Here is a 21,650-nt window from a genome sequence, read left to right as displayed (position 1 = left end):
AAGAAAGATTGCGGGTGGGAAGAAGGTCTGGCGGAGAGGAACTGCAGCGGCGGCAGCGATCGGTGATCATTGGACCTGCCGACCTCCGAAAACTTTGAGCAACTCCTCGCGCGCTCCCGCGACTGTCCCCATTCTTACAACTCTACCATCAACGATCAACCCGCCCTCCCACCTTGAGCTTCTTCGTTCACTTGGCTGAGATATCTCGGGATCTACATTTGAAGATCTGCTCGGTCATCTTTTAACAAGATTTTTGTTCAACTCCTTCCACAAGTCCTCACTATGGTTCAATTCTCCGAAGAGACCAAGGTACGCCACTGCGTTTCAGCTGTCTACTACATTCTGATCCTTGAAGACTAATCTGTTCTGTTTTTACACATTAGGAGCGTGTCTCCAAGGTCATTGATATCTCCCGTGTTGCAATTCACTAGTAAGGATCTTGCACGGCTGCGCCATCCGATTATCACCTTGTCGGGCCCATTATCCATCCGACAATCACTAATCATTTTGGCAAATACAGCGGCTACCTCCCATTGATTGTCTATCTCGGTATGCTAGCTCACGAGGCATCGACCTAGCTCCCTTTGCCGAGTCAAAAATCAGAATTACTGACTGATCAATTTCAACTATGCAGGATATTCCTACAGCGAGCCCAAGCCTTCCCTCTTCAAGTACGCCCTTTCCTACACAAGCATCTGCCGCGGCTCGCATCAAATCAACCTTGACTAACTCTCAACACAGGCTTTTCTCGCCCCTGGCATAGATGCCAACTCTGACCCATCCAACATCGAGCCAGACCAGTCGCTGGATGCCGAGCCCCCCGAAGTATCCTTCAACGGCTTCTCGAACCGATCATCCTGCCATTTCTCTATGTCGGACCTCCGTCATACGAGAGTTTGAATTCTTGTAATCAAACTGCTAGAAGCTTGACTTGTTCAGTTCACAAGTTGCGCTAAGGGCAGCGCTATGTATTTTTAGAGGAAGCAGCGGTAAACATGAACAGTCGATCTTATTATCACTCTATATGTATTATTCATGTGTGTCTACATTTGCATTTGTTTCAAGTCGACTTCCCCTTCAGTCCCTTCCCTGCGAATTGGCTGCTCTCTTGTTGTATCTTGATTCATCTTGAGATAATCGTGACCGCCCATGCCAGGCGGTGAGAAGGTGTTATTCAACAATAACGGAAGATTTCTTAATCCGTCCTTTTCTGCCCCGGTGCTTCGTCATATCATTATCGCGATAACGCCTTATCGGCCGTATACAAATATCGTTTACCGCGGCATCAGTTGTTTGAAGCAACATCGCCAGCTAGCACACATTCGCTACTGCCGCCCTCTTTCAACGCTCCTTTAGCTTTCTTCGAGCTCAGATCCGAGTTCATGACTGGTAAAGATGGGCTCTCGTCGTCGGTTGTGGAGACCGTAGCAGGATTCACCGCGGGGGTTGTCTCAACCCTCGTGGTCCACCCGTTAGACCTGGTGAAAACGCGTCTGCAAGGTGAGATAGCAAAAATGGCCCTTCCATTTTGCCTGCCATCCTGTTTCTATGGGGCTGCTTTGTCACATTTTGACTGTCAACACTAATATCAATGTGAAAAAAAAGTTGATCGATCATCTCCTGCTCGGTTCGGCAACTCACTTCAAATCATGCGTGCAATTTCCGCAAACGAAGGTGGCATCCGTGCCTTTTATCGTGGTCTAGCGCCAAACCTCATTGGAAATTCCACCAGCTGGGCTTTGTATTTCCTGTTCTACGCGAGCCTCAAGGACATGGCTTGTAGCTTCCGCGGCCAACCAGCGCATCTTCTCAAGTCTTCTGATTACTTCTTGACATCCGGAGCAGCAGGTCTGTACTCTCCCATTAAACCAGTATTATTTTTGATCTCTGACCAGCTATCTCTAGGAGTTCTTACCGCACTTATGACAAACCCAATCTGGGTGGTCAAGACTCGAATGCTCGCAACTGGCGCGAACTCTCCTGGAGCCTATCCCTCGGTCATTTCTGGGGTCAGACAAATCTACCAAACCGAAGGACTGCGTGGGTTCTATCGTGGCCTGGTCCCATCTTTGTTTGGTGTCAGTCATGGTGCCTTCCAATTTATGGCGTACGAGAAACTGAAAACCTTTTGGTCGATGGACTCTTCAACAAGCGAGACACAAGGCAAGGGTCGCCCTGGAAGCCAGAGAACTTTTGGTGTCCTGGATACCCTCGCCCTCTCTGGTACGTCGAAACTATTCGCCGGGTGTGTGACTTACCCATATCAGGTCATCCGGGCGCGTCTCCAGGTCTTGGAAGCTCAAATGTTGTACCGCGGAGCTATGGATGCAGTCCATCAGGTCTGGTCCCGGGAGGGTATTGCAGGATTCTACCGAGGTCTGGGGCCAAACTTAGTCCGAGTTTTGCCGAGCACTTGGGTCACCTTTGTAGTTTACGAAACAATCAAGGCGAAGTTGCCTACTTCCACCGGGCAGGCTTAAAGCACCCCATGGATGGACTCACTAAGAGACAAAATCAGAAACTTAATATTCCTTGCCTCTCCTCCCATTAATCTTTTCCAGTTTGGATCTCTGAGCCATGATCGCACACTTTGAGAATCTGTCTTTATGGATCATCTAATATCGCTGATAAATAATTTTACAACATAAAAACCATCTAAAAATACAGCACTGAAGTTAGTGTATATGAAAGCGATACCTAATGAATAAAACAAGATGATAATCCACCTAATAAGAAACAAGTTAAACTTGCTGAAGTTGCTGATTCTGAATTTGTAACTTAGGAAAATCAAGTACTGGAACTACAACTACATATTTATGCCTTTTATATTTTAATATTGGCTTGAAAATGCAATTCGATCATATATCGTAGCCTTTAAAGCACTGCTATAATATTGCGATCATTGATATGCTTTGATGTCGGCTTGTTATATTACAAACGATCGGATAGGTTAGACGCCTGGGGCTGCATCGTGACAACGCAATTTCTAGATTCGACGAAAGGACGAAACGGAGATATTTTAGCAGAGTCACTGAGGATTGGCTCATAGCTAGAAACTGTACGGACATGCATTCGTATCTTCATGTTTGTCGGTTAACTATGGCGGCGAAATCAATTATTTATGATATGATGGAGTATATACATGAGATTCATCCTCTTACTTCGATGTAAATGGGAACTTGAACATATCCTTACTCTCTAGCAACATAAAAGATTTATATCGAAGTCCTCTGTCAACTTGCGGATGCTCAATGTCGCGAGTGACATTCGCCGAAACTTCCGCCCATCTCTCCCAAAGAGCTCTCCAGTAGCATGCCTCAGCAGCCGGGGTGAGGTACTATTCTTGGAAAGTTTTAACACTGTTGTTGGCTATATGCTCTGCCTTCTCCGGGCTCTTCAATAATTTATCCATGCGTTTCGGGAGATCAGAGAAGTCTGTCTCCACTTCTACATAGTTCTGTTGCGGACCGGATGACACGAGAAGGTAATGGTGGTGTTGAATGTATTGCAGTTTGTGCGAAACGACGACGGACCTGCAGGCTTGTCGATATTCAAGAGATGCTGAGTATACGCGACCTGGATACCCGCGATGTTCATGAGACTTGTACAGTGAATTCGAGTTATGGGAAGAAACCAACGTACCTTCGACATGCCCGATAAACATGTACCTGCAGTGATCTTCCATCGATAGGAAGTTGGCCTTCTTGCTCCAGTCCAACTCCTTCATATCAATCCAAGGCTTTCCCCGTGCAATTTCCAAGAGCGCTCGGCGCAGTTTTGGTGCAAAAGCTCCGAGATTATATATTGAAAATTGATGTTCGTTCAGGGAAGAGAAAGGCAGGTAACGTAATTCCCGGCCGTCTCGGCCACCCGGCCGTCCCGGCCACCCTCTCCTATTAGAAAAATTCAAAATCGATTATCTCAACTAACGCCTAATGATTCAACTAAATATAGCGATTTTTACATAAATTGATCCTGTGGCTAACCTCCCTGCACCTACTATACCTAGGCGGAGCCCTAGTAGCCGGTTAATCTGCCTAATTAGGCGTTTCGCCCTGCGTATACGATACTACCTTACTAACTCTAACTAGCTAATTTAGCTGCTAAGCTAGCTATAGGCCCTCTTGAACGGTTAAACCTTAGTCGTAGGGTATCTGCCTAGTTAACCGTCTGCGCTTCTTAATCGCCTTCTTATTTGCTACGCGTAGATTAGCGTTTTCTTGCGCTAATAGCGTAGTATAGTATAACGCGATATAGTAGCCCTTAATAATCTAATCTAGTATCGTTTTTGATAGGCTTAGAGGGCTATTCGACCGCTATTTTAGTAGATCTTTAAGCATCGATGCTTGCTTTTGTAGCTAAATCACCGTTCTAGGTATTTTTAGTATAAATTAGCTAGATCTGCTACTTAGTCGGCTCGTTAGTAGTATAGGCGTTCGTAGAGAGATATTAAGCTTCGAAAGCACTCTTTCTGTATTAATTAGTACTAGCCTACTAGCTACAAAGCTATTTTGAATAGTGCTTAATTAGTAGGCTTCCTACTACGCGCGTTAGTAGTCGTATAGGAAATCAAACTTATTGATATAATTATAGCTCCTACGCGCAAGATTACTTATAAAGCGACCGTATAAGCGTTTTAATACTACAAAATAGCTAATATCTAGTAGCTATAATAGATACGATAAATACGCAGGTATACAGAGTAGTATAATATCGTTTTTGGCGCAGATTCAATCGAATTAAGGCGTAAGATAGCTACCGTAGCTATCGAGGATTAGTAGCCGAAATCGGCCTCGTACGCGCGAATTTGTTAACAGGATAAATAGCTTTTATAGCTAACGTAGGCTAATCTTATTAGTAGTCTAGCTATTATTCGAGACCTCAAATCGCTAATCTTACGGTAGATTATTAAACTAACTAGCGATTACAACTTTGCCTTTAAAGATCACACACGGCGGTAGCGAATAGCTATTAGCGTAAATTACTTCGATAAGAGTAACCTATTCGCGATTTCCTAGTTATAGTATTGATCGCCGACCGTAGTATTTAGCTCGCGTAACTACCTTCTGTGTAGATATAAGACCTATTGCGAATCCTGTCTTATTAAAGTTATAGATATCCTCCGGTTAAATACCGTTCTTATCGATCACGCGTTATATAGTCGCGAACCACGCTCGTAGCGATTTTAGGTCTTCGTTTAGTGCACGCTAGTAATCGTAACGCCTAGAAAAGCGTATTCGAAGCTTATTACGCTATTAGATAAAGGTTAATAGCCAATTCTTGCCTACGGTAGGTAGTAGCTAGCTACCGCGAGTAGCAAGGAGGATATTAGCTATTTCTCGTATAGTAGCTAGCCTAGGGGCTACTCCGCGTGTATCTATAGAGATAATCTAATTAATAAGCGAATCCTCTTCGTATTAAGTTAATTTATAGCCGGTAGGGCGCGAATTAACGCGTAAAACTACCCCTCTTGCGCGGTCGATAAGCGTTAATCTAGGTATCTCGTATAGGCTAGCTACTGCGCGAAGAGATTTAATACGGCCATTTTGAAGATCATTAAGGGCTAATAAGATCTTGCCCTCCTAGTTAGCCAAATTCTACGAAGATCCAGATCGAATTAGTGGCATAGTAGACGGTTAAAGATAGTGTGTAGGTATGAAGACGCGATTTTGGAGAGGGTGGCCGGGACGGCCGGGTGGCCGAGACGGCCGGGAATTACGTTATAGGGTGGACTTAGAGGATAGATCCACAGAGCGCTTTGCTAGGCCAAGGAGAGAATCATCTGAAGAGCTATAACCCTATTTCCGCGAATTTACTTTGCTACCACCCTGGCGTGTGTTGAGGTTTCAGCCGTCTTCAATACTATCAAGGCTTTACTAACTAGTAACGTGGCATCCGGGTATACAAAGATCGATGCTGGATATCACCTGGTCTCTGACCTCATGCTGATCCTCTTCCTAGGCCCATCCATCATCCCAATGTGCGCATGTGTAGCTGTAAGATTTACAGAGAGTAGCTGTCGGCCTCTCGTTCTGCAGGATGTTCAAACTTGTTATCTTTCTTGTGTTTGAGTGATTCTCTTTCACAATTAATGGACAGCATTAAAAGTCCTGGTGACTTGAAGACCTTTTAAGAATACTGTAGACGATGGCCCTCCTCCCAAGGGAGGCACCATTCCACAATCAACACGAGTGGTACAACCAACGATGGCTCCGAACCTAGCTCCATTTAAACATGAGCACTATCCACCACTAAGATAGCACCGGCTGCTAGTTGTAACAAGAGCACTAACTCGAGACTCTTGTCCAATATAAGAATTTTTCGGCGTCAAAGTACAACCAATTAAAGGCGGACGACCCCATAAAATCGCTCCAGTCATGCTCGAGGCTTTGTGCGACTATCTGATTGAAGAACCTGCCCTATCCTTGGACGAATGGCTGACTTTCCATGGGACGAGTTCGCCCTTCAAATAAAGGTATCGAGCATCAGTCGCGCTCTTAAGTAAGTCCAAAGGCTGGTCGAAAAGGACTGCTCGGGTCAAGGCCAGAGAACCCAACCTTCATCTCCGGAACGAAGAAATAATTAGACTACAAGTGTTACCGCCTTGTCTATGTCGATGAATTTGGCTATGCTTCAAGGATAGGTTTCAGGCCGACGGGTTAGCCCGAATGAACAAGATAACAGTAAAATTGCACAGTCATAACGATATATTCTCCGGTAGTCTTGCTGTAGCCTGGAAGCAGGAGATAAGGAAAATGTATATTCTAAGCACGACCTATGATTGCTCCGAGACGTCATTAAGCTCTTCCTCCCCTTTTTTTATCATCTGCTCCCAGTTTCTGTCCGCCAACCATCTTTCAAAAGACTTTGTCTCTACACCTAGATGCTCAGGACTCACAACCTTGAGGGAGCCGGTGTACCCAAACTCAGCAATGAATTGCGGCGCATCCAAAACCTCCCACGGAATGTTGTGGCGCTCATGCATCACCTGCACATCGACCTCTTCCGTCACCACCTCATATCCGGTAACCTTCCTCCAGACATCCACTACCTCCCCCATTGTAAGTTGACTATCAGAGCCCAACACCCACTGTCCAGCCGGGTTGTCAATAAGGGCCTTGACGAACGTCCCTGTCGACTCCCCGGCAGCAATGATCGGCATCAGGAGCGATCTTTTCCCAGGTATAGTGAATTTCAAGGTCTTCTTGCTCTTGCCTTCGCTCATCAGCCGAGGGAGGAACAAAGGGTTGTTTGAATAGACGCCCATCACCAAGAAGGATACCTTTCCACTCAACCCAGGCTCTGCATTCAAGATCTCTGTAACCTCTGCTTTCGCATCCCAGTGGTACGAATGTACGTACTTGCCACTAGACAAGGTCTTCATTCCGGGGAGGGTGGAGTACACGAGGCGCTTGAGTGTGGGCACCTGTGCCGCTGCAATGGCTACGTTGCGCCCATGGAGAACCTCCGTTGCGTATGCGAGCGTACTATCGCGAGAAGAGAGGTAGGGGCCCCAGAAGTCGGTGTTGAGAAAGATGGCCGTTGCGTCTTTAAAGCCCTCGCGCAGTGATGGCAGGTCCGAAAGGTCGGCGCGCATAACTTCTGCGCCGGACGCGGCGAGGGCCTGAGCGGCGGGTGATGAAGGGTTTCTGGTCAGACAGCGAACGTGCCACGTTGGAATAGCAAGGAACGTGTGAGCTACAGAAGCACCTTGGGTCCCTGTGGCGCCGGTGATAACAATGATGTTCTTGGACATGTTGAGATTGTCTCGAATTCGGAGGCCCGAATGATTGGAAGACTGGCTTTGATAGTTTGTAGATGAATTGGTGATTGTTCAAGCAGAGCAGGTTTCTACCTTTATAACCATCAGGTGGTTGTCGATCCTCTGTCCTCGGGTACACTGGCTTATATTTGGCTCGTGCTCGGCTTATCGGGTGGGTTGATGTGAGGCTATTCGGATACCAATGATGTACTCCGATTGGTTGACTTGGCGTAAGCCATCGGTCAGTCATTCCTCCGTTCATTCCTCCGACTCCCTCTCTCTGCCCCCTACTACCCACCCGAAGACTGCCCTAAACGACCGCCGCTATGCAATTGAACGCACAGCCAAACGCTCGATCAAAGAAGAGGAGAATAGTCACACCGGCGCGCCGGGAGCAGAATTGCCGCGCGCAGCGAGCTTACCGTGCGTATTGGTCTGTGCGGGGTTGGGCTGAACTATCTGTGCTAATATGATATAGGCCAACGTCAGAAGGGGGTTTACACGCTAACGCTGCGACCAAATGCTCTGATACAAGAGGTCGAAAAATGTGATTCCATGTTGACGGTTCATGTTCGCGAGGGTAGTTTGGATTTGGCTCGAACCACAGAGACGCCGGTATCCGTATTATCTATGCTGACCGGTGATCATTTCTTTGCTCCGAGTAGCCAAAGTAGCAGGAGCGAGGGTCAAAAAGGACCAGCAAATGAAGTGATCATATCGCCGGATGCCCCTTTGTATAGTACATACACCCGCCTCCTCGCAGCCTGCGTCTACAACGCCGCAGCCCTCGGCATCAACGTGGACGAGTTCTCGAGTTACAACTGCATGTCCCTATGCTCGCCTTTCTATCGTCCGAATATTGACATGTCGGATGATCCGAGATCGCTCATAAAAGCGGTCACTAATTCAGCCATTCCTGCACTTCTTCAACCCACTCTCCCGCAGATTCTCTTCCCACATCACCCGCTCTTCGATCTGCTGCCTCTGCCTGCACTGCGAGCCAGAGCAATCACTCTCGCTGCAACCTCGCCATCACTATTCGATCTATTGGATTTCAAACGGGACATCGTCGAAAAAGGGGGCATCCAATGCTCGACGACTTGGGGGTCTCAACCGTGGGACGTCCGCACCTGGACTATCGCCCCATGGTTCTCCACGAAATGGAGGCAAGTTTCTCAAGCTCTAGGGCCTGATACGACTAAGGGGTGCATCAGCGAGGCAGAATATTAATAGCTATTGAGTGACCGTGTTATCTGTTGGCCGCGGTCGAAAACGATTTAAGATGTATCTCACCTCGCCTGTCGGGCTTGTGATGGACTTTAGATGGAGACAGAAATGGTTGTGAAACTCTGCAAGAAACGGGTATATAATCATTCAACAAACTTAAAGTCCACGAGCTCACAGCTAAAATGTTTGGATTACCTGCCGCGTGCTCATCTAATCGTACTCGTTAAGAATAAGACCCAAGGCACCATCATTAGCGGAAAGCCCAATCGCCGTCATTGAGTTTGCCAGTAGCTAGAACTCAGGGCAGTACAGCCAATTTTCTCCATATATTCTGTATAGATATTGGTATCGGTAATGTTAATATAGGGAGTTTTGCCGGGTGCCGATATCGAGACGAATAGCTTCCAATAACAAGTTGAGTATTGTAATAAATAGGTTAATGAGTATTCAAATAACAAGTTAAGTATCGTAATACGCAGGTTAATGAGTATTCAGCAGGCACAGTACAGTATGCAAGTAGTGCAAGCCAATATTCTGTAAAGTCTGGTGCTCAGTAGGACCCCCAGTCCTTCACTTAGACACAGGAGTGGCGGAGGTATATGCCAGGTTACCAGATTCTCGAGGCAATCCACAGACCCAGTGTTTGACATGTTTACATTACCATGGGAATTTAGGTCCCCTCGGGTCGCCATTACAGTTACGAAACAAGGCACCGTTTTCAATGAAAGTAAATGATGGTCTCAAGTCTGATACAGGAATATTAATACCCCGGGCTGCTCGTTATGCGCTCTAGTGTCTCTTGGCAATGGGCCTGAAAAAGTGTCTGAGAGTATTCTTGTTGCACCGGTTTCGAGACGTACTATATCAGCAGTTACTATTAAAATAAAAGATTTACCTCGGCTCAGAGCCTCTTGTGTTAGATTACATGCTACTCTCGTCGGTGCTAATACCTCACCCTCTTCAATTGCACCCTGCCTAATTTTCGCTACTTACACCTTATTATATAATTTCAGATAGCTAAAAGTATACAGTAAATAACTACGAGCTTATTTAATTGTCGATTTGATTATTTATTCTGCTTCCAATACGAATTCCTAAAGGTAAAGTTTCAAAATAGTAACGTTTCAAGCTCCACGTTCCACGGTGTTTGCAAGGTGCAGAAATTCATCCTTCGGCTATATAAGCAACGTTTTCGAAGAGATATTTAGCCTACTCACTTCGATCAGATGCTTAATACTTTGTTTACTATTAGTTCTTCCCACAAATCTGGATGCTAGTAGCGAAAGAGGCGGTATAATCAAGTCTAGGTTCGGCTCGTACAATAGAGCCGTACGATCGCTTAAGAGGACGATAATCGAGCCGAGTCCTTTTACGTCCTTCGAAATAAGTTCTAGTAGGTGTTTAAATAACAAGTGTTCCCCGATATTTGCTAAAATTAGTTAGCTCTATCGGAAGCATAAGACTATTAAATATACCGAGTTTAACCTCGCCTTGCTAAGTAATAAGGATATTGCTAAAATCTAGTAATCGGTACGTAACCTTTAAGACAGTATAAATATATCCTAGCTCTTCAAGGACTTCTTTGCAGATTATTGCTATATCGGCTTCGTTAAATAAGATAGCTCCTACTATATAACCGAGACTTATAGCTATATACTTATACTCATAAATTAATTAAACTTCACCTCTAGACTAAAAGTGATTAATAAGGGAGACAATATTTTTGTGGCTAGCAAATTATAGCTTCGAGTATGACTACTCTTTTTGAAGTTAACAATACTTAATAAGACAAATTGGCAACTTCTTAGTATCTTTTAAGGCGATTATTCCCGGCCTAGCCGAATTAATATAATACGATCTGTGATACCTGCTTAAGAGACTGCTATTCGGATAGTTCGAACTCCTTCCAAAATTGCCTGACTCGTTAGGCTCACCGGGGTAGTACGCGGAACGTTATTCTCGAAATTTTGTTTGTAAACTTAGAAGCTCCGATTGTGCGCCATCTCGTTTGGGCTATAGCGTATGCAATTGATGTGGTAGAATAGTCACTCGCTTCGGATCCGTGGTCATCTCAGATACTGCAAAGATAGTAGTTATATATCAGACTAGGCCAGCGTCCCTGCGACTGGACTATTACTTCGCTAATAGAGATTCTATATAGGCAGGATAAACTTGTCTAGGTCGTAGAAATTTCTTCACGCCTCTTGATGAAGCAAAGGTTAGGAAAAAGGTCCGTTGCCCAGAAATGCATTCGCAGAGTATTATAGTTTTCCGGGTCAATAGCCCCATTAGCTTACATTTTTTACGATAAAGCGCGATTCTTTTGCCGTAGAAATCTATTTTGGTACTACCCGCAGGGATCCGTTTTTGTTGTTGTAGTGCTTCTTTTCGTGGAAATTGATTAGGTAAATATAATCACTATAACTAACGAGAGACTACTACGGTTCAGACTAGCTTAAGATATATAGGATTTCGTTCTGGGACTTGAGCCTGAAAGGTCATTCTACATTATCAATACCTTTACTTATATACTCATCTTCAACCTGGCCCGAATTCGCTTTCCCCTGTGAACATCCGACCTCTATTACAATGCTCTCTGCGCTCAGTAAATATGGACACTCCTTTGTGGCTGGCCTGGTTCTGGTAGCCATTTCTCCAGTGGCATTCGCACTAGAGCAAGTTAAATTCGGTGACGAGGACATCACTCTTATCAGAAGTATAGCGTACAGTAGCGATATCTCAACAAGAGATATCGCTCCTTCTAGGTACTCCACTCTCGGACCTAATCACGAATATTTACAAATCGATAGAATCTTAGGGAAAGCGTGTATAGCATAGGAGTTGTTTCTAAATTGTGGGAACGGATTATAGGATAATCCAGACTGGACCAACATTCAGGATGCAATAGGTGAGATTGTGTCCGAGGGTAGGTAGTTAACTAGCTCGAACGCTAGGGCGTGGAATAGCACGCTCCTCACGGCGATATATTTGGATCGTGATACTACCTTTTTCAATTTCCTCTTTGCACTTGTTAATATAAAGACACCTACAATTTACTAGAGTCGCAATAACGCGTCTGTCCAGGTAACTCGTTTCCCTCGTTATCTTTAATTTCCTAGATGCTAAAACACGAGATATTATGTATCGGCGGATTCCAAGCTTATTCTCTCGGACTCCCTATATCTATCATTTCTACTGTTTGTCAAATATTTAAGGTTCTCTAGGAAGGTTCAAGTACGTCCCGAAAGGCTGAAAGGAACAAACCGACCTATACTCTTCAATTAAGTTATTCCCTTTTGTATACTCCAAGAGAAACTAGTTTATCTATATAATCCAATCAAGCTACATTTATTTTCTTCGTATATAGACCTCGCTAATTTAAGATACCACCGTACCAGTAACCAGAGCAACTATGGCAACCACCAGTATATACTATTATAACCCTCTGGGTCATAATAGCTTTTTACCCCTAGAATAGACCTAATTTATACAGTCATTCTCGAAATCGGCTTTACTATTACACACTTCGACTATCTCTCTTAGCCCCACTACCAAGGCTTTAGCGCATAATATATAATAGGCTAGACGCGTTAAGTTCGAGGCCCCCGCTTTTTGAACATTACTATATTAGCTCGGGGAGATCACACCGAACCGTAACTTAATAAGGTAGGCCCAATCAATAAGTCGCGCTAAAGGCTTAGTAGTAGGGCTAAGAGAGATAGTCGAAGTGTGTGATAGTAAAGTCGATTTCGAGAACGACTATAGCTTCGTTTGTAGGATATACCGAACAATTCGATTACAGAGCTTTTATTTAATCCTTAGCTAATTAGACTTGTGATAATCGCTATAAGCCATAAGAAGTGTGTTACGGAAGCGTTCTGGGCGGACACTAACCAACAAGACCATAAAAGATCATTAATATCCGCAGTTGCGGATACTGCCCAGAGTCCGGTATATATAGTATGGTATCGCAACTTGTTCGGCCACGCCGTAACACAGTGCTAACGAACTATAACCTACGTGTAAAGACTTCTAAGAATAGCTACAATCTAAAATCATATCGCAGGAGCTAACTAATCGTTATTCCCGCGACGCTATTTCTATTATAGTGTCGCAGATTTATTTTTCGAATTGAATCCTAGTTTTGTTCCTACCTTAAAAGTGACAAAGCGGGACGGTATATAAAAGTCTTGATAGTCTTTTATATTATCAACCTTAGTACTATTATTATCAATTCCTTACATTGTCTTTATCCAAAGATAGTTTATTATATCCACGTTATTAGCAGATAGCATAGGATTATCTCGGGCTAAATAGATCACTAAATTAGGCGCCTAGAGAAGACTATTAAACTCGTACTACCAGAGGGCTCCTAATAGCACGGAATATATTATTATCAAGGTCGAAAACGGGTTTACCAGTCCTAGCTCCGAAAAGAAATTATTTTTGTATTCTCGGGCTATAAAGGTCTTAAGCGCTTAGACAAGATTTAGTATTATATCTAGATATTAGTGCTAAATCTAAAGATCGAAGGAAAATTTAAGGAAGATCTTATACGCACGCTCTTACGGCTAGAGATAATAGTAGAAAAGATAAAAGGTACAGACTAGACCTTGTAATTACTCGCGGCGAGCCGGTTCGCACTTCTGGCTCGAACTCGCGAGTCTTCCCGCTCGTACGGTATTGTAAAATCGAGCCGGTAATTTATTATTATATATAGCGAGCCAGAAAAACTCGCGGTTCGATTGGCTCGATTACTAGTGTATTACCGTCGTACGGCTCGCGAGCCAGACTTTCTGACTCGAACTCGCGAGTAATTGCAAGGCCTAGTACAGACGAAAGGGGGCTTGATACTATAACAGAGTATATACTCTATTTAAGAAACAAGATTCCGTGATGAACGTAGGCCTTGCAATTACTCGCGAGTCCTCGGCTCGCGCTACTCGCGAGTTCGAGTCAGAAAGTCCGGCTCGCGAGCCGTACGACGGTAATACACTAGTAATCGAGCCAATCGAACCGCGAGTTTTTCTGGCTCGCTATATATAATAATAAATTACCGGCTCGATTTTACAATACCGTACGAGGGAAGACTCGCGAGTTCGAGCCAGAAGTGCGAACCGGCTCGCGAGTCGAGTCCAAAAAGCCGGCTCGCCGCGAGTAATTGCAAGGTCTAGATAACGGATAGGTAAGCTATAAAAGAAAATTATAATAGCTACTAGTATTTTAGGGCGTGGTTTAAGATTAGAGGGTATATCTAATAGGGAATTACTATATATTTAGTTCTATAGTATTGACGAAGGAGATCTAGAAAAGAAAGGTATAAGAGGGATCTGTAACAAGATCTACTTGCACAAAGTAGGAAGACTTGATCGTTAGGGAAGAAGAGGTATATCTTAGACTTCTGTGCTCGATAGGTTTTATGTAGTAATCGCTAAAGTCTAGGCGTAGACTTCTAACCTAACAGAAGATATACCCTAGTTATTTTAGATATATTAGCTAAATTGTTTATTACTATAGCTACTATCTATAACTAGAAAAAGGAATAGTAGGATATAATTAGAGCCTATCTTAATACTATAATTAATAACTATATAATATTTATAAAGTAACTATCACGGCGCAAGTCATGCGTAGTGACTCAAGACGATTCACGATCGAATCGACCCCGCGTCGCCTTAGGGTAACAACCCTAAGGGCTCTATTGTTACGACCCAGCCGCACTACGCACATGGGGCCTATAGGCCGCCGTAGTACTTTTGCGCAAGATGTAGTTATGTCCCGCCGTACCCGCGGGCCCTAACTACTGCTCACAGGAGCAGCCACCTTAGTTCCTCAGCGATTAGTCTGAATCATATACTAGGGGTCACCCTGGGACCTTCACTCTGATCCGAACCTCCGCAGGACTAGACAGGTAGTCCTAACATCTATGTAGGGCTATAGGAACTCGGTACGCGGAAACGCTATATATATATTATAGGAACTAGTGGAGACTACTAGACCCTAAGATTCAGTCTTTGAAATCAGACCCTATAGACTTAGACTCTCTGCCTAGCTAATAGGTTCTCTGTCCTACGATACAGACCCCCTAATAATTACTAAATCTTCCTATTTAGCTACCTAGAGAAGAAATATCTATACCGACGACCTATTAACGATCCGCTCGTCTTACGGTAGCGGAACTAGACCTTGCAATTACTCGCGGCGAGCCGGCTTTTTGGACTCGACTCGCGAGCCAGCTCGTACTTCTGGCTCGAACTCGCGAGTCTTCCCGCTTGTACGGTATTGTAAAATCGAGCCAGTAATTTATTATTATATATAGCGAGCTAGAAAAACTCGCGGTTCGATCGGCTCGATTACTAGTGTATTACCGTCGTATGGCTCGCGAGCCGGACTTCCTGACTCGAACTCGCGAGTAATTGCAAGGCCTAAGCGGAACGATCCCGACGAGCTAGTAAGGGACTTAGATAACCCTCTAGTAAGCTTAGCCTACCCCTTAGGACCTAGAAGATAGGTTTAGCTACGAGATACGGTCTTCTGAATAGGCTGAACAAAACGAACAAAATACCCTCGATCGCCTTCTAGCGCGGATCTAGTAACTCGAACGTAAAACTACGATTCGGCGACGAGACACCCCTAAACTTTAATCCGCGTCTCCTCCTCCCTATTAATCCCGAGATATAGAGATCAAGATTAATAATATCTTATACTAACTAAGCTCTATATTAATCTTAGAGTAATATATCTAGTAGCTCGATAAATTAGAGTATATCTTCGAAGCGAGTCCTAACTAATATATAAGTAATTTATATAAAATTCCTATCGGATTCTTTATATTAGAACTAACCTAATAGACCTAGTAGACGAATTATAAGAAGACTAAGTTTATAGCCTAATAGCCTACCTAGGATAATTTTGTTAACTAGATACTCGAATTTATCCGGGGTAGTCGATTTACTAAGGCTAATATTACGGAAAAATATTATAGCGCTTATTAGCTCGAGGACTAAGATCTACGCGCGTTTTATAACTACCTCTAATCTATCGAAAATTATATAAATATTTAGAAGAAAGAGCGTATCCTTAGCTACTATATAAAGCTACGCCTAGTCCTTAAAAATAAACTTAAAGTATTATACTAGAACGACCTCCTAGAGAATCGTACTAATATAGTTTTAGCTATAATTTATATATAGGATAGCTAAGGTATAGAATACCGGAACCCTCCTTTATCTAGGATAAACCCGAAGAAGTAAAACTAGGAAGACTAGGATTAAAAGAGATAATAGGAAAATACTAAGAAGTACTAACCCTTTTTCCGCAGGCGAGAGACTACGAACCCTAATTAAAATACTCCTATCTTACCCTATTATTAGCTTTACAGAAATAGAGACCTAATCTTAGTTACTTATTAAATATATAGGAAAAAGGGATATTTTGCTTCTAACTATCCCTAGGTAAGATCTAGCTAGGGATATCTAAATACGCGTATTAGCGAAATTACCGCTAACGATAGAATTATAGAAGACTAGGGAACGCTAGCGAGTCGGAGTAAACTCTATAACCCCGACTTAATAGCTACTTATAGAGATCCTCCTAATAATTAAGACTACTACATATATTAATAATACTACCCTTAAAATTAGCCTAGATACTAGCGCGAGCGTAAGCGTTATCGACTACGATCTTGCAAAATCCTATAAACTATAGTAAGCTACCCTCCGGATACCCGAGCTCTGTAACTTCTAGGATTAATATAGTAACGCTAAGGGGGCTTTCTATATCCTAATTATAGTAACCGATTAATAGGGAATTATAAAGACCTAGATAGTAGAGTATTATACTATTAACTAAGAAATAGGACCCCCTATACTACTAGGGATACCTAGTTTATATATATAAGGAATCGTTATTAATATAGGTATTATAGTGGGGGATTTGGTTGTATGTACTTAACGGCGGGTGTTTAGTAGTAGGAGATACCTAAGAGCCTTACCGTCGAGAAAGGTTGACTAGGACCTAGCTTGCGGGATCGATTATTATTAATATACTTAATTAACAGTTTAGACGGAGGATTCAGGATAGTCTTTATAGTCGGATTCCTTACGCTCGTAATATTATACTCTTTTTGATTCCCGCCTTTAGTACTTGATATCGGATCTTACGATTACCTTAGAGGATTCTAGGACTTACGTGCTTATAGGTTTAGTTTATTTCCTCTATAACTCGACCTATCAGTAAGATTAGACTGCCGTAAGTATTCCCCTCTTTATTAGTAACTAACGTAGGGGTTTTGTAATAAAGGTAGCTAAGATAGAGGACTATACTATTCCTACGATATAATTATAAAAGAATCTGCTATTAAGATTACTGTTAGGGGGTCTGTATTAGACCTTGCAATTACTCGCGGCGAGCCGGCTTTTTGGACTCGACTCGCGAGCCGGCTCGTACCTCTGGCTCGAACTCGCGAGCCAAGGACTCGCGAGTCTTCCCGCTCGTACGGTATTGTAAAATCGAGCCAGTAATTTATTATTATATATATAGCGAGCCAGAAAAACTCGCGGTTCGATCGGCTCGATTACTAGTATATTACCGTCGTACGGCTCGCGAGCCAGACTTTCTAACTCGAACTCGCGAGTAATTACAAGGCCTATTATATATAGCGTTTCCGCGTACCGAGTTCCTATAGCCCTATATAGAGCCCTTAGGGTTGCTACCCTAAGACGACGCGGGGTCGATTCGATTATAAATCGTCTTAAGTTACTATATATAACTTACGCCGTAATAACTATTCCCCCCTTCTATACTAGTCGTCCTAACTAGGGATATTTCTATCTAGGGAATATCCTAATCCGGACTTTATCGTAGTACTTAGGGAAGGAATCGTAGGTATATCGTATACGGAACGCTATATCCTTAAAATTAGGAGATACGGGTGTAAATAAAGGATTCCTATATTGCGTAGCCGTACTTTCCTACTACTATCGGCGATACTATTCAAAAGAAAGCGCGCTAGGGCGTTTAATCCCTGTTCGACGGATTAGCGTCGGTTAGGGAGCTAAGAATCTATCCGCGATAGAGTATTTTATTAACGATTTGCTCTCGAAGATTTATAGAATCGATATTCCCGCGGATAAGGATATTTTAACTTTAATCTATTTCTCTTGCTTAAACTTAGTTCTAGAATATCCTATCGTTATCGGAATTATTATCGCTACGAGGCTACTAGCGGGATAGGCTATATACCTCCTACGCTAAACTTCGTAACTATAAGCCCTAATTTTCTCTAGTATCTAAAGTATTTCGGTAGGGCTAAGGTAGAGTATAACTATCTAGTTACGATAGTCTCTTTCGCTATAGAGTACGAGTTTAACTGCTTAGGGTCGGTACTCTATAATACCTATAAGAGTAACTATAATATATATAAGACTATAAGTTTTCTACTCTTTCCCGAAATAATTCCGAATTACTAATAGGTCGTGAGACTCCTATATTAATAATCTAGGATAGACCTTATAATTACTCGTAGTAAGCCGGCTTTTTGGACTCGACTCGCGAGCTGGTTCGCGAGTTGCGCGAGCCGGTTCGCGAGTTGCGCGAGCCGAGGACTCGCGAGTAATTATAAGGCCTAATCTAGGATATATAGGTATTCTATTTTCTCTTAAAGATTTATTAGGTAATCTTTAATAGTATCTAGGAGATTATTATAGCGCCTAGGCTATCGTACGTTCTAGTTTAGCCGGTTAGTATTTATTCTAATCTATTTTAGATAAGTAAGGACCTTACTATAACTTTCTTAGGGATCGTATAGGCCTATAAGAAGGAGTATATTTTCGAAGGTCTAAAGTATATATAAAGGGTACGGATCGCCTATAATTCCTTAATAATTCGTTCTAATAAATTCCTTTTATAGAGGTACTATCGTTTTTATTCGGAAAAGATAGCGTTACGTCGCTAGAACCTTATTATAGCTTTCGGTCCTCTCTTAATACGTACGGACTAATATCTCGGTCTTAAAGAAGGAGATACTAGGTTTATATTATAGTAGACTAGGCTAGTTAACTTTGCTAAGCGCTTAGAGACTATAATAATAGCGAATAGTAGAAGTTATAAAATCTAAGAAAGGATTAGACCTTCTTAATTATAGATAGTAGTAGCTACTCCCGAATTAACTTAATATATAAAGGGTCTATTAATATTCTAGTAGTATTAATAATATAGTCTAGGAATTCTACCTAGTCTTAGTAGAAGGAGTATTTATTAGGATTAATATAGAGTTTATATTACTAGAGTCTTTTAAGGATAAGTCGGACGTATTTTATATATAATTTAACGTCCTCTAAAAAGATTAAAATATTATCTAGATAGGCTACGTAGAAAAGGTCTAGGTATCCTTATAGTATAATATAGATATAGCTCTAGAATATAGCTAGAGTATTAGTAAGACTAAAAGGTATAACTATATACTTATAGTAGCTTTATTACGTTTAGAATACGGTTTTCTACTTATCGTCTTTCTTAATACCGATACGGTAATAAGCCTCTCGAACGTTAATTTTAGAGAACTTCCTAGTACGTAAAAGGCGATTAAGGATTTCGGAGATAAGTAGAAGAGGGTAGCGATTCTTTACTAAAATATGATTAAGTCCTTAGTAGACTATATAGAGTTATAATCCGCTATCTTTTTTTAGTATAAAGAGGATAGATACGCCTATAGGACTTTTTAATAGGCGGATTCGACTATTCTCTATATTTACACGAATATATTCTCTAAGTTCTTAGAGCTTAGCGCGAGAGAGGAGGTAGATAGGCCTATAGGATAGAGTAGAGCCTAGGATAAGGTTAATTATATAATTAGTCTTCTTATACTAGGATAGGGTCCTTACCCTTTCTGCTAAGTATAAGTCTTCGAAGTTATAAAGTTCTTTAGGCTAACTAGCGATTCCTATATAATTTGTGGTCCTTTCGGGGTTCCCTCTAACGCTAGTAGATAGAAGCGAGCTATTAAAGAGCGGATTATTAAGAGTATTAAGATCTATCTCTAGGTTAATCTAATAGGGTTAGACCTTGCAATTACTCGCGGCGAGCCGGCTCGCACTTCTGGCTCGAACTCGCGAGTCAAGGACTCGCGAGTCTTCCCGCTCGTACGGTATTGTAAAATCGAGCCGGTAATTTATTATTATATAGCGAGCCAGAAAAACTCGCGGTTCGATCGGCTCGATTACTAGTGTATTACCGTCGTACGGCTCGCGAGCCGGACTTTCTGACTCGAACTCGCGAGCCGAAGACTCGCGAGTAATTGCAAGGCCTAAATAGGGTACTACCGTAAAGATATATACCTTATTACGTATATATCTCGTGAATTAATAGGGGGTAAGTAAATCGAGGTTTCGATAGTTAACCCCGAAGTACTAATAATATATACCCGTATTAATAACGATTCCTTATATATATAAACTAGGTATCCCTAGTAGTATAGGGGGTCCTATTTCTTAGTTAATAGTATAATACTCTACTATCTAGGTCTTTATAATTCCCTATTAATCGGTTACTATAATTAGGATATAGAAAGCCCCCTTAGCGTTACTATATTAATCCTAGAAGTTACAGAGCTCGGGTATCCGGAGGGTAGCTTACTATAGTTTATAGGATTTTGCAAGATCGTAGTCGATAACGCTTACGCTCGCGCTAGTATCTAGGCTAATTTTAAGGGTAGTATTATTAATATATATAATAGTCTTAATTATTAGGAGGATCTCTACGAGTAGCTATTAAGTTAGGGTTATAGAGTTTACTCCGACTCGCTAGTATTTTCCTAGTCTTCCCTAGTTCCGTTATTAGCGGTAATTTCGCTAATACGCGTATTTAGATATCCTTAGTCTAGTCTTACCTAGGGATAGTTAGGAGCAAAATATCCCTTTTTCCTATATATATAATAGGTAACCGAGGTTAGATCCCTATTCCTATAGAACTAACGATAGGGTAAGATAGGAGTATTTTAATTAGGGTTCGTAGTCTCTTGTCCGCGGAAAGAGGGTTAGTACTTCTTAGTATTTTCCTATTATTTCTTTTAATCCTAGTCTTCCTAGTTTCGCTTCTTTAGGTTTATCCTAGATAGAGAAGGGTTCTAGCGTCCTATATCTTAGCTATCCTATATATAAATCGCGGCCGAAACTATATTAGTACGATTCTCTAGAAGATCGTTCTAGTATAATACTTTAAGTATATTTTTAAGAACTAGGCGTAGCTTTGTATAGTAGCTAAGGGTACGCTCTTTCTTCTAAATATTTATATAATTTTCGATAGATTAGAGGTAGTTATAAAACGCGCGTAGATCTTAGTCCTTAAGCTAATAAGCGCTATAGTATTTTTCCGTAATATTAGCCTTAGTAAATCGACTACCCCGGATAAATTCGAGTATCTAGTTAACAAAATTATCCTAGGTAGGTCGTTAGGCTATAAACTCGGTCTTCTTATAATTCGTCTACTAGGCCTATTAGATTAGTTCTAATATAAAGAATCTAATAGGAATCTTATATAAATTACTTACATATTAGTTAGGACTCGCTTCGAAGATATACTCTAATTTATCGAGCTACTAGATATATTACTCTAAGATTAATATAGAGCTTAGTTAGTATAAGATATTATTAATTTTAATCTC

General features: G+C 42.1%; 6 protein-coding genes across 6 annotated transcripts; 4 read left to right on the top strand and 2 right to left on the bottom strand.

Moving 5' to 3' along the window:
* Window positions 1–282: 282 nt before the first annotated feature.
* On the top strand, window positions 283–900 carry POX_c04445 (uncharacterized protein; the record flags this gene model as incomplete). The annotated part of the gene is made up of 5 exons (XM_050113324.1): window positions 283–309; window positions 384–398; window positions 521–549; window positions 635–671; window positions 742–900. 5 exons carry the CDS (start codon window positions 283–285, stop codon window positions 898–900), a joined length of 267 nt encoding a protein of 88 aa, XP_049970880.1.
* A 749-nt stretch (window positions 901–1,649) lies between these two features.
* POX_c04444 (uncharacterized protein) lies at window positions 1,650–2,480 on the top strand (the record flags this gene model as incomplete). Its single annotated transcript, XM_050113323.1, has 1 exon — window positions 1,650–2,480. One exon carries the CDS (start codon window positions 1,650–1,652, stop codon window positions 2,478–2,480), a length of 831 nt encoding a protein of 276 aa, XP_049970879.1.
* Window positions 2,481–3,337: 857 nt separating this feature from the next.
* Window positions 3,338–3,727, bottom strand: POX_c04443 (uncharacterized protein; the record flags this gene model as incomplete). Its single annotated transcript, XM_050113322.1, has 2 exons — window positions 3,338–3,576; window positions 3,643–3,727. 2 exons carry the CDS (start codon window positions 3,725–3,727, stop codon window positions 3,338–3,340), a joined length of 324 nt encoding a protein of 107 aa, XP_049970878.1.
* Window positions 3,728–6,775: 3,048 nt separating this feature from the next.
* On the bottom strand, window positions 6,776–7,756 carry POX_c04442 (uncharacterized protein; the record flags this gene model as incomplete). Its single annotated transcript, XM_050113321.1, has 1 exon — window positions 6,776–7,756. One exon carries the CDS (start codon window positions 7,754–7,756, stop codon window positions 6,776–6,778), a length of 981 nt encoding a protein of 326 aa, XP_049970877.1.
* A 332-nt stretch (window positions 7,757–8,088) lies between these two features.
* Window positions 8,089–8,992, top strand: POX_c04441 (uncharacterized protein; the record flags this gene model as incomplete). Its single annotated transcript, XM_050113320.1, has 2 exons — window positions 8,089–8,185; window positions 8,241–8,992. 2 exons carry the CDS (start codon window positions 8,089–8,091, stop codon window positions 8,990–8,992), a joined length of 849 nt encoding a protein of 282 aa, XP_049970876.1.
* Window positions 8,993–13,885: 4,893 nt separating this feature from the next.
* On the top strand, window positions 13,886–14,150 carry POX_c04440 (uncharacterized protein; the record flags this gene model as incomplete). Its single annotated transcript, XM_050113319.1, has 2 exons — window positions 13,886–13,976; window positions 14,074–14,150. The coding sequence occupies 2 exons, from the start codon at window positions 13,886–13,888 to the stop codon at window positions 14,148–14,150; spliced, it is 168 nt and encodes a 55-aa protein (XP_049970875.1).
* Between the last annotated feature and the right edge of the window lie 7,500 nt (window positions 14,151–21,650).

The sequence above is a fragment of the Penicillium oxalicum genome, chromosome III, assembly GCF_001723175.1.
Source record: "Penicillium oxalicum strain HP7-1 chromosome III, whole genome shotgun sequence".
Taxonomy (NCBI): domain Eukaryota; kingdom Fungi; phylum Ascomycota; class Eurotiomycetes; order Eurotiales; family Aspergillaceae; genus Penicillium; species Penicillium oxalicum.
The sequence above is the reverse complement of the archived record's forward strand: the minus strand, read 5'-3'. Positions and strand labels throughout refer to the sequence as shown.